Source organism: Pholcus phalangioides, unplaced genomic scaffold (genome assembly GCF_987345545.1).
Source record: "Pholcus phalangioides strain wild (caught in Gottingen) unplaced genomic scaffold, Ppha-v1.0 ptg000002l_1, whole genome shotgun sequence".
Classification (NCBI taxonomy): Eukaryota; Metazoa; Arthropoda; class Arachnida; order Araneae; family Pholcidae; genus Pholcus; species Pholcus phalangioides.
In genome coordinates, this window is record NW_028301595.1 from 3,417,331 (window position 1) to 3,435,606 (window position 18,276).

Consider the following 18,276-nt stretch of genomic DNA (forward strand, 5'->3'; position numbering starts at 1 on the left):
TTTTTTAAAAAAGTAAAATACTATACGAGAAGGTTTTCAAAATCTTTCCTTAAGGTCCACCAATCGGCGAAATTCTGCACTAATTTTTTTTATTGCTCAATAAACCTTGGGTTATGGCATGAATAGTGCAAACCACATATCCGAAAGGGAAATTCGTTTCATTTTCATGATTTTTTTTCACTTTGGTTCACCCTGTACAGCTAGTGAATGGCTTATTCCACGGCTTTCCCAAGGACGCTGAATGCTGAATTATTTTTGTTTTCAAATTTTCGAAACACTATTTGGACACATAGCATACCCACACTGGGGCGTTGACCCAGGAGGGTTAGAGCGATCACCCCTCCTAACAGCCAGGGCCGTCTTAAGAGCATCATGGATCCCCGGACCAAGCGATTTTTTTAGGCCCTACCAAGTAAATTCTAGAAAATTTCAACCAAATCTCATTTTTGTGAGGTGCCCGGGTGGGCCCATGCGTTAAGACGGCACTGCCAAGAGCCCGTAAAATACGGGACGATCATATGAACCTGCTGCACATTTGATGATCCCCGTTTATTCACAGCAGCCAAAGTCCAAAAATGTCCGACGTTTGCGGTGCACGTCTATCATCAGCGACTTAATTGAGAGAGCAGAGATCGTGTTAAGACCGCAACATGACCTTGAAAAGTCCATTTGCATGTGATCGCCGTGATATTGACTCACGGGGTTGTCTGTTGTTTGTGTCGGGGCATCATTAGAATGATTAGGGCAGATTTTTCGGGCATTTCGTCGTAGGAAAACAGGAAGAAGCAAATTAACACTTGAAAGGGAAATCATCTAGGCCACGTGATCATGATGAGCTTCCATAACCAGTGCATCATCAGCATCACGGCTGTAACTTAAAAAGTGTGTACGCGGGTCTCTTACTAGGGCACTGCTTTATCATCTATATTATTAAATTTTACTGCTTTATACATGAATGCCTAATTATATTTTCATTTCATACCGTGCACCGCCCTGGCTCTATCGACAATTGTCAATTTTAGCCGTTGCCCCGGATTATGCATCGGGTGCTTCATTATGCATATATAAATGTATTGCATTCACGACAAATTTAAAAAAGTGACAAAAGTTACAAATTGCAAAAATTTATAATATTTCCAAAATTCGCAAGTCTATGGCTTTGTAGCTTTATTTTGCTTACCGTGGCTAGGCCAAGTCCTGGTCCGCGTCTACTTTTCTCTTCTTGGTGGTTCGGGTGAGCCCATAGGCGAAGATTGACTTGGAAGTCTGGGGGGGCAAGGTCATTATTGCTGGGGGGGGGGCGCGCACGATGATGATGATGATGATGTCAGGTCATATATACATTAGATCAGTCGACTCCACCTGTGACGCTGGGGGGCAATGCCCCCCACGCCCCCCCCCCGTATCTCCGCCCATGGGTGAGCCCTTTGTGTCACTATGGCCAGCATTTAAAGTATTAGTACAGAGGTGTTCAACCCTTTTCTAGTCGCGAGCACTGCCTGTATCCATCATAAAAAAGAGCACCCTTACGGTAAGTTTTTCATAAAAATGCATGCAATCAGGATGACTTCAGTCCTTGAATGTAATTTGTAGTAGGTGTCTAATTGGAACGCTGATCAAGTGCTCGCGAGCACGAAATCGAACACTCTAGGTGCTTCAAGGAGCACCGTAGTGCTCGAGTAGCAACGAGTTCAAGATTCCTGTATTAGTATATGAAGCATTCTGGAGCGGGGCCCCCCTTGCCTAATGTTTAAGCGTTTCTTCTACAACATGGCTCTCGGAGTCATCTGATGAAGGTCGTAATCTCAAACCTAAATTTTGTAAAAATCAATTAAGCAGAGCGTATATTTATAGATCACTTGACGCGGCGCAGTCTTGAAGTGCGGGTCCCACCTGGGCACGGCCTCGGGGCCTCAAAATTGGAATCTGGTTGAAATTTTTCAGAATTTGTTTGGTAGAGCATCAGGAAAATCATTTGACCCGGGGGGGTCCATTATGCTCTTAAGACGGCTCAGACTTGAAGGATCCGTGGCATATTTACAGAGCACTTGAGCGGCCCGTGGTGCAGTTACACATCACTCAAGATCAGGGCCGTCTCAAAAGCATCACTGACCCCCGGGGCCAAGTGATTGTTCTGAGGCCCTACCTGCCATTTTTTCGAAAATTTCAAAATATCTCATTTCTATGAGGCTCCCTTCTTCTCTTGAAAACCCCTCGGTGGGCCAGGATGGACCCTTGTGTTATGACGGCACTACTCAAGATACCCACGGCACAGCTCCACATCTCTCAGGTGACCAGCAGCATATTTACAGATCATTTTAGTGACCCGTGAAACAGTTCCAAAGCAATTAAGTGGCCTGCGGCAGATTCCCAGATCACTTAAGTGACCTGCGGCACATTTACAGATCACTCCAGTGGCCCATGACACGTTTTCAAACCGATGAAGTGGCCTGCTATCACCTAAAGACACCATCCTTGAGCACCCTTGTTCTGCAGAACGTAAAACTACCCCTAAATTTATGGGGGTTCAAAATCAAGAATCATAAAATTCATCTTTTGGGACCCCCTTCCCATTTGGATTCATAATTCAATCAGCAATTCCTCCCTCCCCCATCCGTGAATCGGAGATGAATCTTGCAAAAAAGTTACTATAGAAGGGCCCAGGATATATATTTTATTTACAAGATATGAATTTATCATAGAAAAAAGCCAGGGATGAATTTATCTTTTGTATGATGAATTTAATTTAGAGGACCCTGGGATGGATCCATTACCCCCACAAGGACGGTGCTGACAGTGCTCCAGCCCTGGGGCCGGGGACGATTTTGATCATTTTTTTGCTTTTTCACGATATAAATTCACTATAAAAGGGCCCGTTAAAAGTCTGGTCTTGGGGGGGGGGCCGCCAGAGGTCCCAGCCTATGGGGCCCTGCCCCAGAATGTGGAGGCCATGGGTGGATCTATTTTTTTAATGCGACAAATTTAAGGCGAGCCCAAGATAAATCAATTTTTTCCACGATAAACTTGATATAGAAGGGCCCCCAGGATGGATTTATTTTTCCCTGTAAATTTTCTACAGAAAGCCGCGGTATAAAAACATATAATTTTTTTTAAATTCCAAATTTAATGTAGAGAGGCCCCGGGAAGGGTCCCATTTCTTCTCTTCACTACATAAATTTAATATGGAGGGGGCTCCGAGATGAAACTTTCTTCAGACGAGTCAAATTAAACACAGATGCGCCCAGGATGAATTCTTTTATTAAGAAAATTACACTAGAAAATTTACTATAAGTAATACTACCAGTTAAAAGAAAATAGCCCAGGGCATACACGCACAGGCCTGTACACACATTCACTAACATACTTTAAAGATATCGTCACTATAAACAACTAAAAATTGCCAAAGATGTTCCTCGGGGAATGCGGGTGTGTTCTCTATAGCGATATTATATCAGTCAAGGGCGATATATCCTTGCCATTGACACACACACACAAACTTGGCTATGGCATCTGGAGGATATTCGGTACTTGAAGGAGGCCGTGGATACGTGTTATAACGCAATTGTTCCCAATAAATTCAACTCAGCTATTGTTATTGAGTAATAAGGCCACCGCATTTGCAGCCTGTAGATTTCCCAACAGGGTGATTGTACGTAACGTTTACATAAATTTTAAGCTTGAAGGCACCACTTACTGCACTCATGGCACCCCTCCCCTAAATCCTGGAGCAGGCCTCTTCCCCTAGATTGGGATTTTTGACAGGCTACCAGGCCAGATTTTTCAAGCTCCTCTCTAAAGTAAATTCATAGCGTGAAAAAACAAAAAGGGATGAGAATCGTCCTAGACCAGTTAGCCCCAATCTTGAATATATCAATGGCCCTGAATATATCAATAATCTATGATTTAACCAAGAGAAACGGAGGTCCCAAATTATTTAAGGGAGGCTTCAGAAATTCCTGAGAATTCGTCGAGATGCTCGTACAAACAGCCCTTAATCTGTTCATTTACGACTGCAGCGTGCCTTTTCGGTGGCCCGGGGCAGCATTTTTTTGGGGGACCCTCTTAGGGTTATTATTATGCAATTTTTGTGGGGGGGGGCATTTGGTTAGCGCGGCCCCTATTGCCCCAGCCTAATTACGGGCCTGCGTATATCGGTGTAGGTACCGCATAGTGATTTGCCCAGACAGGGAACTCACAATGTTTCTTGTAAAACTTATTCACTGACCGCTAATTTAAAAGATAGATCATGATCCCCCATCCTCTTAACTTTTAAGCTGAGATTTATGATGAGGCCCCTTTCACAAAATTTAGTCCAATACTGTATATAAATTTTAAGTTGAAATCAGTGGCCGTCACCCCCATTGCCCCCCCCCCCCTCCTGTATATCCACCCATGATCGTACCCACGTCTTTAACCCTTTAATCGACACAATGGAAATCACTAAGCCTCCTTCAAAAATCTTTTATAACGATGTAGGCTTTCTTCCGATTTTCAACAGGTGTAAACTAAGGCCGAACACATACTGGGGAGTCGACAAAGAGAGCGATTTCAAAAGAGAAAATACATCGAGATCAGCATCGATGTCCCCTCGGGGAGCGGGGGAAGAAGCGTTCCATTCAGGAAAATCAACTTTACAAAAGATTTAGCCTTGTCAGTGCGAAAATAATAAGAGGCTTTTAAGAAGACGAGATATCTCGTCAATGTCACTTTTGACTCAGTTTTATTCCTTAGCTAAGAACTAAGAAGAAATTAAAATTGTCTTACGTACCGATCCTAGTTTTGGTCCGAGTAATCTCTAAGGATGAGATATGGTCCTATTTGTTGGTTCGAATCCCAGTTGAGAAACATGGGATGTCTTATTCAGAGCCGTCTTAAGAGTAGCATGGGGCCCCCGGGCCAAGTGATTTTTGTGAGGCCCTACTAGACAAATTTTCGAAAATTTCAACCATATCTCATTTTTGTGAGGCCACTTTTCTCTTGAGGCCCCCGGGCCGTGCCCGAGTGGGCACATGCCTTAAGGCGGCACTGGTCTTATTGTCCAAGAGTTTTTGGAATTTGTTTCTGAGGGCTGAAAAACAAATTCACAAGGACATTACTGTCATTAAGGACGATGAAGTTCAAGTTTTTTACCACTTCCTCGTCCTTAACCTTGTCTGGAAAATTCACCGCCATGCAATACACCGCTAGGAAAATAGATCACTGACCGGCAATTCACCGCCAGGAAAATTCACCCCCATGAAATTCACCGCTAGGAAAATTCACCGACTAGCAATTCATAGACGGAAAATTCACTCCCACTCGCTCGCTCACTCTCTCGCTCACTTTCCCATTTGCCCACTCACTCACTCTCTCACGAACTCGGTAGTTCACTCGCTCACGGACTCGGTAGCTTCATGGCAAACCGTTGTCGGTGAATTTTTCCGTAAACCGTCCTTAACTCATCAGAGCACAAAAAATGACCGTGACGTTTCAGTCACAGGTCGTGCCTCGAAAATAATGGATGATGACGTAATAATGAAATAACTAAGAAAAAAATTGATCTATGAAATTTTTGAAAACAGCGGTCTCGGCCGTTTCGTCCTCTCACCGGTCAGGAATGCGACTAAATTTTGTGTGATCGCCGTTTTGAAATTCTATTAATTGATGCATTTGTGTATGTAGGTCCCAAACAAAATTATTAAATTTCCGATGACTATTTCGATACCAAAAAGGACGAGCCGTTAGTACAGGTAAATGTAATTCTCGAATATCCTTATCAAAGCCTACAGGCAGGGCTCTGGCAATACCACACTAGAAATATCTTTAGTGTTGTGTTGGCTCTGGCCCGGGGCTCAACCTCATATGTTCTGAATTTTTTACACTATGAAATTCGATGGGGGCCTCAAAATGTCCGGGGCCTACGTCCCCCTCAAAAATGAGGAGGTCATGATCATCGTCCACAATAATATTTCTTACCTTTCCGTGCCCCCCCCCCCCCCCTTCAGATCATATTTTCTTCTGCTCCTTCGTTATTCTGCAGTCTCCCCAAATGTATCCCCTACGTGATCTGTAAATGTACCACGTTCCGCACGGGTAATCAAGAATTATTTCGTGGGTCGCATAAGTCATCTGTAAATGTGCCAAAGACCGCTTAAATGCTCTGGAACTGTGTCGCGGGTGACTTGAATGATCTGAAAATCTGCAGGAGGCCACTTGCCGGACCTGAAATTGTGCCACCGGCACTTAAGTTTCTTGTAAATTTATCGGGGACCGCATAGGTGATATGAAAATGTTCAGGCAGCTTGAGTGGACCTGAAAGGTGGGTCCCTAAAGTTGCCTGTAAATGTGTCACGGGCAGCTCAAGTGATGTGGAACTGTACCGCGGGTCACGTAAGAGATCTGTTCATGCGCCGCTTAGTGCATTTTAACAAAGTTACGTTTGAGGTCGCGGGCCACACATTAGATTACTCTGAGGGCCATGGGTTGAGAATATATCGACTAAAGCCTAGATTCACTTAGAACGGGGGCCTATACGGGGCAGCAAAGTGTTTTAGCCCGGCCCTGGGAATTACCATGTCGCGTTAAAGGGTCATTCAACGTAATCGTGCAGTCACCTTCGAAACAATTTCATGTTCAATCAGCGCAGTGATAAAACATAGCCTCGCTCTTACCTCACGTGCTGTTTTCATCGCGTTCCCCGTAAATATAATTTCTGTTATCACCGGAATCGAGATAATTCCCTGCTTATATCATGGTTCCAGAATGAAGATGATTAATCAGTCGGAATGTTTGTCTCTCAGGTTTAGGTAACTGTAATTTATATCGCGATCCGTGGCTCATTTTTGAGATCTGATAAAACCATGATGTCACTCGCTCATCTCCAAACACGAGGTTATTGATCACGTAGTGGATTCGATTCCTAGATACAGGGTGTCCACTCCCTGATTAAAAAAAAATGAAATAACTCAGAAACGGTGATCGATAAAAGAATGAAACAAGTGGTATCATTTACGTTGGGAGCCGTAAAAATCGGGTACAGAAGGTTAAAGAATAGTTACCAATGTTTCTGAGATGTGGCGCTGCAGGCTAATTACGGAGTCCCAGAAATGGCCTATAAACCATGGGGCTCTATGGCAGCTTTCTTGAGGTTCCGTATTATCAAACGCCACGGAACTCTTATAAATCCGGGAACCCGGAGAGAGCTTTCAAAGAAAACTTCCTTGTTTAACACTAACACTCGCAAAATTGTTCTTTATTTTGAATTTTTGATTATTGTCTTTTAGAAAAAATCAGCAGATGGTCTAGTCCAGCTGTTCTCAACATTTTTCGCCTTTTTGGCATATAATTTCTATGGCGGAGCCCCCTTAGACCTATTTTTTACTTATTCAACAAAAAATTACTGATTTATTTTTATTATTCTAAAGTAATTATAATTTTTTCAAATTACTGTTTTGTTTTATTTTCCTCGAGCGGCCGCGGAGCCCCTGGGGAGCGCACAAGGAACAACAACTGGTCTAGTCTATAGACGAGCATAAATCAGGGAAAGAAAAAGCGTTGTCTATTAGTTTATGCTGCTTTTTCCGACTTTCCTCCAATTTTTGGATTAAAATATCTTTGCGAATAATGCACTTAGAAACGTGGAATCTTTCTTTTGTGTTCACCTCAAGAGAGACAGGGCAACCTACAACTTTTTAACTGGGTTTTTGAGGACAGGGTGCCCGTATAAAAGTTAATTTTTTTCATTTTAATAACTATACAACAATTTGCAACATGAATGACACATCTACACATTGTTTAGATGCTTTTTATGATTGGGAAGTATACCTCTAGAACGAATGGTTTGTCAGTAACGTGCGGGAAGGGGGAATCAAGTCATCACCCTGTATATACATTATATGTAAGAAACATTACTGAACTCGAACAACTGCTGTGGCCTATCAAGTAAAAAATACAACTATTGTGTGTGATTCTTTGATTGAAATTGATGACCGGTTTTTGATTAATGCGTGCTCACTTAAAACATTGAGTGTATGCTTGATTTCGTACTCAGAAGATGTTCACCGACAATTCGGACATTGATTCAATGATTAGCACTATGATTAGATCAGCTGAAGAAATGTCATTCTAGAGTTCTTGTACGGGAGCTTCTCTTGTGTATGGTGATGGTTATAGTGGTGATGGTATGGTTATAGTCAAACCTCCTCAAAAGTCCAAAAAACTAATAGAGTTTTTTGGACTTTTTTATCCACTAGAAGTGACGGTCCTTGGATTTCAGAATTTACTTGTACTTTACGGGACACCCGAAACCATGAGTCTCACCCGAGCACAGCACAGGAACCCATGGCCTCCATATCCTGCAGCAGGAACCCTAGGCTGGGATCTTTACCTGGCCCCCAGATCAAACTGTTAACGAGCAAATCGATTACGAATTTATAGTTTGGGAAAACAAAAAAAAAATGAGAGAGAAAATCACCTTCGGCCGCAGCCCTGACAGCCCCCCCCCCCCGTTGTGGGGACCTCATTGCATAAAGGCTTCCACGATAAGATCTGGCACAATGATGTATGACAGTAAATATGTTTTATTAGAAGTAGTGCCTAAGCCCTCTTTCATTTTGCCCTAGGGCTATGATGGTTTTTGAGACTGCAGTAGAGAAGTTTCTTCTGTTTTTTGGGTAAATATTCAAATATTTGTTTGAGTAACGCAGAACAGCCTCATCATCACCAAGGGATCCGCGGAACAGCCTTATAACTATCAAGGAATCAGTGAAAAACAACGTTGGAAAACCCCTGCTATATAAATTTCAAGCGATAAATTCCAAATACTGTACTTATCGAATTAATCAGGTACGCTTGGATATGTATATTAACGACCCATGTGTATATTATTTATAATCACCAGTAAAAATGAATTTTATTTTAGTATTTAATCAAATTTACCAACGATTCTTGGGTATCATGCATAATTGCCGGTAAAAGTGATAAATTTATCAAACTTACGGAGACGATTAGTGACTATGCATAATAACCGATTTTTATCACATTTACAGCCTACAAAAGCATTTTGAACCTCCTTGCCTCTTTAACTTCGTCTTTCAGTTATGTAATAGTGATCTTGGCCAATGAGGGTAACCCCATGTTAAAATACTATGTATAGGATAGAGTAACGGTCCCGCACTCTCCGAAAGGTAGAGCACCATTGCTGTAGAGCCGTGGCAAAGACGAACTTGTTGAAAAAGTTTCGAGGAGATCGATCAATTCGTTGCCACTGAAGATATCTATCGTAGATGTGGACTAAACGCCACCACTGAAGATGTACATGTCGACGAAACGTTTTGGACAAGTCCATCTGGACCCACGGTTCTACAGCCCGGAAGGTGGTTGTACTGCATTTTTCTTTTTTTTTCCAAGTTCGTCGCAACTTTTTACGATCCATCATCGCTCATGAATCGTCTATTCACTAGTTCAAGGCATTCATTGAACTCATTAATTAACGGACTCGCGATTTATAATTCATTGCCATCGCGCTGACCAACGCCCGTCGTTAAGGACGGAAATACTCGCGGTGTAAATTGGAACCACCACCCAAAATGATGTCTCCATTGCACAATAGAGCCAGTGGCGTCTCTTAACGGCTGGAACAAACAGGGTTTGGGCACAAGTCAAAAAAGGGGGGTCCCGAAACTATATTTCTTTCATTTAATTCAGAAATTACTGAAATTGCTTCTTTCGTTGAGTCTGAATTTTCATGAATTTTGAAACAATTTCTTTTGTTGATCCTGAATTTTCATAAATTTGAAACAATCTTTCGTTGATCCTGAATTTCGATTAATTCTGAAATTACTTCTTTCATTGATTCTGAAATTACTTCTTTCATTGATTCTCAAATTACTTCTTTCACTGATTCTCAAATTACTTCTTTCATTGATCCTCAAATTACTTCTTTCATTGATCCTCAAATTACTTCTTTCACTGATCCTCAAATTACTTCTTTCACTGATTCTCAAATTACTTCTTTCATTGATCCTCAAATTACTTCTTTCATTGATTTTCAAATTACTTCTTTCATTGATTCTCAAATTACTTCTTTCATAATTTTCCGAAAATTCCCAGAAACATTGAAAAATTCAGAATTATCAGAAAATTCACAGGAACATCAGAAAATTCAGAATTCTCATCAATTTCAAATTACTCCTTTCATTACTTCAGACTTCTCATCAATTCCGAAATTATTTTTCTTTCTTCTGAAAGATTCTGAAATTTTCTTCGATCGATTCAGACTTTTCATTAATTTCGTAATTATTTCTTTATTAATTTCTAATTCTCATCAATTCTCAATTGATTTGATTTTTTTTAATTCAGAAATTTTCATTAGTTCCGAGATTTTATATTTCATCAATCCACATTTTTCATCTCATCTCAGATTAATTCTGAAATTTCTTTTCATTAATTCCTAATGTTTATCAATGCTAAAATGATAATAATAATAGACGCAAGATATTTTAGCTCAAAGCAAAAATATCCTGTTTGAGAACAGAACGAGAAAAGAAAACGGCACGATCGAACATCTTTTGCAGCAAGTTTTGCTTGTCCCCGTTCGATTCGACTGCAGGTATGGTGATCGTATTTACTTTCGGATTTCTTTCGGATACAGTTGTCAATCGGTTATTGTTATCAGAAACACCGAATCCCGATGTGATCACATTAAGTGGCGTGCACTGTATAAACTTCAGCGAATAGACACGCTTTCCTCTCCTATGCTTGAAGAAAAAACGCCGAATAACTGGACAGGCCGGATTATCGAGAGAGTATTCTACTGCAGCTTTTCTTAAAATTTTTTTTTGCCCGTGGCCCCCTTTGGATTACAGTCGCCCCCCCCCCCCCGTATTCGCGGTTTTTTTTCCCTTCAATGGAATTTTTTTTTTGCAACGCTCAGAAATCGTCATTCATGTGTTTTGTTTACAAAATTTGATTTGTGCATGTTTAAGATGGCTCGCTAATGACATTACTGCCGTCGCAGCTCCCAAGAGAGAAATAGTCACTTCGATTTAGTGTCACCCTTTGGCCACAATCTGCGCTAAAGGACACAACCAGAGCCAACTGAAGAGACTATGAAAGACATTGTCACGATAGCGAAACAGGTGGGTGGAGAAGGGTTCAATGATATGGATGTAGAAGAAGTCGAACAGCTAATTAATAGCAATTCAGAGGTATTGACCGAGGAGGAATTAATGCAGTTGACCGTTCCTGAAACTGAAGCGGTACCAGATGAAAAAGATCAAGATAAAGAAGTAGAAGACAAGTTCACCATGTGTAACACAGCGGAAGGGCTTCGCACGTTCAAATCATCAATAGATTGTTTTCATGACGTAGATCCCTTCTATGATATGCTCTTCACATATAGAAAAATTGGCAGAGGAAGCCTTGTCATCATATTGCAACATACTTGATGATATGAAGAAGACACGACAAACAGAAAAATCACAATATTTTTGCAGAAAACATCGCCAATAATCGCTGCACCCTCTTTTACGTTCCCTTCTACCTCTGCGTCACCTCGCTCTTTCTCATGATGTTCAGTAAACGAAATATACCAAAAAAAACCTGTGGTTTCGGTTATTCGCGGTCACCTCCGGAACGTAGCCCCCGCGAATACGGGGGGGGGGGGCGATGGATATTTTTTCTCGTGGCTGTCCTGTTTGACAGGGTGTTCGACCCTCATCCAGAAGCGAAATCCTTTCTAAGTATCGAAATGATTTTTCCAGTAGCTTTATGCTGAACAAAAATTTTGCAAATAAGATTGGTCTTCAGGACCACTGGGATAGAATTTGTTGAGCTCCCCTGTAGTCCGAGTTGAATTCACCGCAGTCTCAGCATCATGGGCCTAAGGCAAAGTGAAGTGCTGGTAGTCCCATACTTAGCTGGAAGTAACGCAGCCTATATATTCACCACTTTAAAATTCATTGTACTACGTACACAACCTCATGAGGTAAGGTCACTTATGCCCCCCCCCCCACCCTGCAGGGCATGGCCCCCGGTCACAAGAGCGGGACTGACAGAGCTGAAGCCTGGGGGAGCGATATGATTCTCATCATTGGTTGTTTCTTCACATTATAAATTTAATATGTGAGAAATCTAGCCAGGAGGCCTACGAAAGACCCCCATCCTAGGGGGCCCATGTTGCAAATATAGGGGCTTAGGCCTGGGGACTTAAGATGACCCTATTTTGTATAGGTAGTTTTGCTGGTTTCTTGTGAGTAGTTACTTTTCTACCGCCATATCTCACTGAAACATACATGCTCAACCTATGGTCTGCGGGACAAATATGGCCCTTGGAGTCATCTGATGTGGCCCGTGACCTCAATCTTAATTTTGTAAAAATGAACGAAGCAGCACCCTTAAGTGACCCACGGCACATTCTCAGGCCACTTAAGTGACCTGTGACAGATTTACGGATCATTTAAGTCAGTGGTTCTCAACCTGGGGCCATATGGCCCCCTTGCGGTCCTGTGATATTCTAGGGGGGCCACGGGAGAAAATCAGCAGAAAGGTGATCCACAACAGGTGCTGAAGGGAGTCATAGAGAGCTGTGAAGAGAAAAAAGCTTTAAAAGTGAAACATGGTTGAAAAAAATATTACTACTTTCAGAATTCATCAGATCCGTTCATAGAACCAGGGTCATCTTAACCCTTGGGTCTATGGGGGCATGACCCGGGTCTTCATGTCTATAATGGAGGGACTGCACTATATGGGATCTGGTACTATGATTTTCATATGTAAGCTGTTACTTCCAGCTAAGTATGGAGGGCTGCCAGAGCAATGGTTGATGCGTTGGGAGGGTTGATTTATCGGGTTCACGGAACCTTTGCCCCCGATATTTCGCCTCCGACATCTCGCCCCTGGCACGTTTCGTCCCCAGTACATTTGGCCCCCGGAAATTTCGCCCCTGACATCTCACCCCGGAAATTTCGCCCTGACCTTTCGCCTGCCCTGAGGACTCAGTGAGTGACCATATGAGTGACTCAGTAAGTAATCAAGTAAATCGGAAATTTATCTCTGATATTTCGCCAGCCCTTGTCGTACGCGTGACTGTATGAATGATGGTACAAGTGACCAAGTGAGTGACCACATGAGTGATCAAGTGAGTTGGACATTTACTCGTGACAACATGGCAAACTCTTGAAGCGTTTACACGAGATTGGAATAGGGGGCAACTTGCTGAATTGGATAGAATCGTGGTTAAGAGATAGGTCGCAACGAGTTATGGTGAACGGGGAATTCTCTGGTTGGACAGACGTCACAAGTGGAGTTCCTCAGGGAAGTGTCCTTGGCCCCATACTTTTTTCACTTTTTATCGATAAACTCGATCAGGGTATCGATGGAATTACTAGCAAATTCGCAGATGATGTGAAGCTAATGGGGGTAATCGGGAATGAAAGCGATAGGGAGTTGCTCCAGACCAACTTAAACAAGATTGCAGCATGGGCAAATGAATGGAGCATGACGTTTAGCGTAGATAAGTGCATGGTCGCTCATTTTGGTTCGAACAACCCACGGTTCTCTTACGAGTTGAATGGTGTCACTATCCCGGATGCAACTAGAGTCACCGATTTGGGAATTCTCATTGACGAGCGACTTAAGTTTTCTGAACATTGTTCAGCGGTTGTCAAAAAATCGAATAGAATGCTTGGTCTCATTTTCAAAAAGGTCTCTTCGCGTTCTCCTAAAGTCATTCTTCCTCTTTTTCGAGGCTTAGTTCGTCCTGGACTGGAGTATGCTGTAAGGTTTTGGAGACCATACCTACAGAGGGACATAGACTTGGTTGAAGGGGTGCAGAGAAGAGCTACGCGTGTCCTTATTGGCACACAGGGCTTGAGTTATGAAGAAAGACTTCATTTTTTGAATATGTTTACATTGGATGAACGCAGGTGTCGAGGAGATATGATCGAAGTGTTCAAAATTTTCAATGGGATGGATAGGATGGACCATGAACTTTTAGTACACCGCCAATCGACTGCTTTTACAAGGGGACACCAGTATCGATTGGTGAGGGACAATGCAAGGTTATGGTGTCGCAGGGAATTTTTCTCCAATAGGGTTGTTAATAAATGGAATAGCTTACCCCCGGAGGTAGTAAATTGTAACACAATTGACACGTTTAAAAAGAAATACGATAAACATGTTGGGGTAAATCGAGAAGCTATCCATTCTTAGAATAAGACAACCATAAGTATTCTTTATGGGCATTGTATGATATTTTATCATGTGTATATATTGTTTGTAATTTGTGTTAATCGCATTTTTAATTGGGTTGCTGTATTTTTGAAACATATGACATCCATATTTTTATGGGCATCTTTTTATCAGCCACCTCGTTGGGCATTTTGCCTGTTGTGGCGTTGTATTTGTATTTTCCTTCCCCTGATCGCATGAGTGACCAAGTGAATGAATACATGAGTGATCGAGTGAATTGAAAATTTATCCCCGGACATTTCACCTGCCCTGACCATATGAGTGATCCAGTGAGTGATCATATGAGTTACTCAGTGAGTAATCAAGTGAATCGGAAATTGACCCCCTGTCATTTTGCCTACCTTGACCGTACGCGTGACCGTATGAGTGAATATATGAATGATAGTGCGAGTCGTAAATTTGGGAAAAATATTTTATGCTTAAACTGAAAATTCCAAATTCTTAGAATCCATTAAAGTGTGAGTCACTTGGTCACTCAGTGCTACGTAACCACCTATAAAAAGGGAGGGGATGAGGAGGATCATCTTTGCAGACACTCCACCCTCGCACTTTGCCAATCGCTCACTCTGTCAATCAGTCAATCGCTCACTCTGTCAATCAGTCAATCGCTCACTCTGTCAACCACTCAGTCGCTCACTGGGTCAATCATACGGTCATTCACTTTATCAATCTTTCGGTCACTCATGCAGTCATTCACTTTATCAATCTTTCGGTCACTCATGCAGTCATTCACTTTATCAATCTTTCGGTCACTCATGCAGTCACTCACTTGGTCACACATTCACTTATGCGTTCCATCACTCAGTAACTCCCTTGGTCACTCACACGGTCAGTCCCTTGATCACTCGTACCGTCACTCACCTGGTCACATATACAGTCACTCACTTGGTCACTCATGCGGTCAGTCACTCGGTCACTCATACGGTTAATCACTCAGTCTCTCCCTTGATCACTCATATGCTCAATCACTCAGTCACTCGCAAATTTATTCAAGCATTCACTCTGTCTTTCATTCCGTCAGCCACTCGGTCATTCATACGCTCAATCATTCACTATGAAACTTACACCAGTATTTAATTAGCCACTCACTTGGTCACTCATTCGGTCAGTCACTTATTCACTCAAACGTTCCATCGCTCAATTCCTCCCTTTGTCAATCCCACTATCACTCACTTGATCACTCATACAGTTAATCACTTGGTCACTCATACGGCCATTCGGTCAGTCACGTGGTCACTCATACGGTCATTCACTCATAAAGTCAATTTCACACTAGTTGATACGGTCACTCACGTGGTGAGTCATTCTGCCACTCGCTCAGTCATTTGTACGGTCACTAACGCACTCCTACAGTTCATTTCACACTCACTTGGCCACTCATACGGTCACTCGATCATTCACACGGTCACTCGATCACTCATACAGTCAATCACTCATACGGTCACTCATACAGTCAATCACTCATACGGTCACTCATACAGTCAATCACTCATACGGTCACTCATACAGTCAAACACTCATACGTTCAGGGCAGGTGAAATGTCAGTCAGGTGTGAATTTATCGGGGGCCAAACGCACCAGGGGCAAAATGTACCGGGGCGAAATTTCCGGGGGCGAAAGTTCCGGATCCCGATTTATCGTGCATGTTCATTGGATCGCACCGTATTTTACACAGACCGTTTTTTAACATATAATTTGACTCCTGGGAGAGATGATAATCCACCATTTGAGTCCGTGCCTAGCAAGTATTCCAGAGATTGATCTGATTTATTAAAATTTCATTCATAATAAAAAAATAGAAAGTTTCTCAATCTTGGATGAGGGTGGGGGGGGGGGGCCCTGGATACGACAGGGGGGCCACGAGAAAAAAATGTGGTCCATAGGGGGCCCTGAGCTGAAAAAGGTTAAGAAACACTGATTTAAGTGACCTGTGGCACATTCTTACCTCACTTAAGCCACCTGCGAAACATTTCCAGATCACTTGATTGTCCCGCGGCACATTTTTAAATCAACGAAGCGGCCCGTACCTACACTTCAAAAGGTTGAGCACCCTTGACTGAAAAGCTTTATTTTTTTTTCGCTCCTAAATTTTTTTCTCTTCAGCTTTCTGTGGCCCTCCAAATCACCTGTCCCATTTCCGCTTCATTTTCTCCCGTGGCACACCTCGAAATATCCCAGTACCACAAAAGGGCCATATGACCCCCGGTTGAGAACCACTAGTCTACTGTATATGTTACTGCCAAAGTCCGAAATTCGGGCTTTCGCCGGTACTATCACTAACATATCGATATTCAGATTCCCGTGATCTCTCTCGTTATAAGGTTGCCATAGCTAATCATAATAATTATGGCTAGCTATAGCTAAATATAAATGGTCATACTTATCACAAAAAGATAGGCCAACGCGGCGATGACTTCGAATCATGGGGATGATAGATATAATAATAGATGCTAATTTCTCGGGCATTAGCTGGGTAAACTGGGCTGGCCACTTCGCGAAGTGGCTAACTTTGGGCTAATGGCAGTAACATATACATAAAATCGGACCCTGAAAATAATAGGGACCTAAATAGAGAGTACCCTAAACTCGTTAGAGCTCACCGAGCACCATAAAAGAAAACACACACATGCGTAATTCAAGATAATAGAGCGTTTACTCCGTTTCGATCCGTGGAAGGTCAGTAGCATCCTTACGTCAGTTCCTCAAGGTCGAATCATTCTATTTGACATTGTCCTCGTAATTATAATAATTTCTTTTGTTGGTGTGCTCTAACCCAATATGGCCGCCTCCACCGTCCGATAACCCCCACGGTCTCATTCCGACATTTCGTTTCTTTTACATCCATTCCGTGCACGTGCACCGGCTTCCATCATTATTACAACATAATACAATACCGTTAGAATAGATGCGCTGTTTATTTGTTTATTTTTTCTCTTTGCAGGGACGGCCGATAGAGGTCAGTAGTGTCGCCAGTGTCTTTTTTCCCCCCTATTCCCTCCCTCGATTTTATTGAACGGCAGCAGACGACGCATCAAGTGGAGGAAGAAGAAGAAGAGAGATATAACGGGAGAGCAGAAGAGAGAAATCATTCCGAGACTCTCTCTCGTGGTGGAAAGATATCAATAATCTCTCTCTCCAAGGGAACGAGAAGAGAAGCGGTTCGATCCCCGTTTATATTTGTGTGTGATCGTGACTCCATCCATTATCGGAGAATATAAAGACAATTGGACACCCGTCGGAAAAATCCAAAGAAAGACTCGGAGCCATGGCTCTGACACTGTTGCTCCATGCGGCGTCCGTGTTCCTGTGTTTCGCCCAGACCTGTCACGCTAACACCGGCAGTATATACAAGATCGGCGTCGGTAGAGATGACATTACTGGACCCGCTGCCGAAGTCAACATGGTGAGTGCTTTTCTTCTTAATTATGGAAACGTATTTTATATATATAGAAAACTTTATATGCCATAGGCACTGGAACCTAAGGGCTGAAGTAATTTGATCCCCTCCAATAAATTTTGTAAGAGGGCTGTGAACCCCCCCCCCCACACCAATAATTTCTGTCAAAACAAAGCAATGCGCCTACCCTCCCCACTGCGTACGCTCTTAAGTCCCGTATACACGGGACGGCCAGCAACTTTCAGCCCCTTTATGTTTTCTTCGTATCAACGATTCTGTTTATATACTAAAAGCTTTTAGTTTCACATTAGATTATTGAGGGTCGATAACGAGGTGCAAAATTTATCCAATGACACAACGGGGGTGGCCAACCTTTTTTCAAAGCCATGACACAATCAAGATAAATTTTCAATGCGCGTAACCACTCTACGAATTTCAACTCGCAGACCGTTCACATTCCATTTTTACCGCGACTTCAGCCATTCCCTCCGTAAAATGTCGTAAAAATGTTCAGTTTCTCGCTCTTTTGAGTTCTAAATTGCTTTTATTTTCTTGTCATAAATTTGATTATCGCAATGTAGATTGTGAATGGTACGTAATTGCATTTTACCTATACCATGTTGGGTATAGACAGGGCCGTCTTAAGAACA

At 42.4% G+C, this 18,276-nt stretch overlaps 1 protein-coding gene across 1 annotated transcript in view; it reads left to right on the forward strand.

Moving 5' to 3' along the window:
* Window positions 1-5,592: 5,592 nt before the first annotated feature.
* The window catches only part of CDase (neutral ceramidase), a 70,757-nt gene continuing 58,073 nt past the window's right edge, over window positions 5,593-18,276 (forward strand). The window contains exons 1-2 of the mRNA XM_089237216.1: window positions 5,593-5,729; window positions 17,171-17,632. Coding sequence (XP_089093342.1) covers window positions 17,495-17,632 — 138 coding nt within the window. The 5' untranslated portion in view covers window positions 5,593-5,729; window positions 17,171-17,494. The remainder of the gene's footprint in view (window positions 5,730-17,170; window positions 17,633-18,276) is intronic.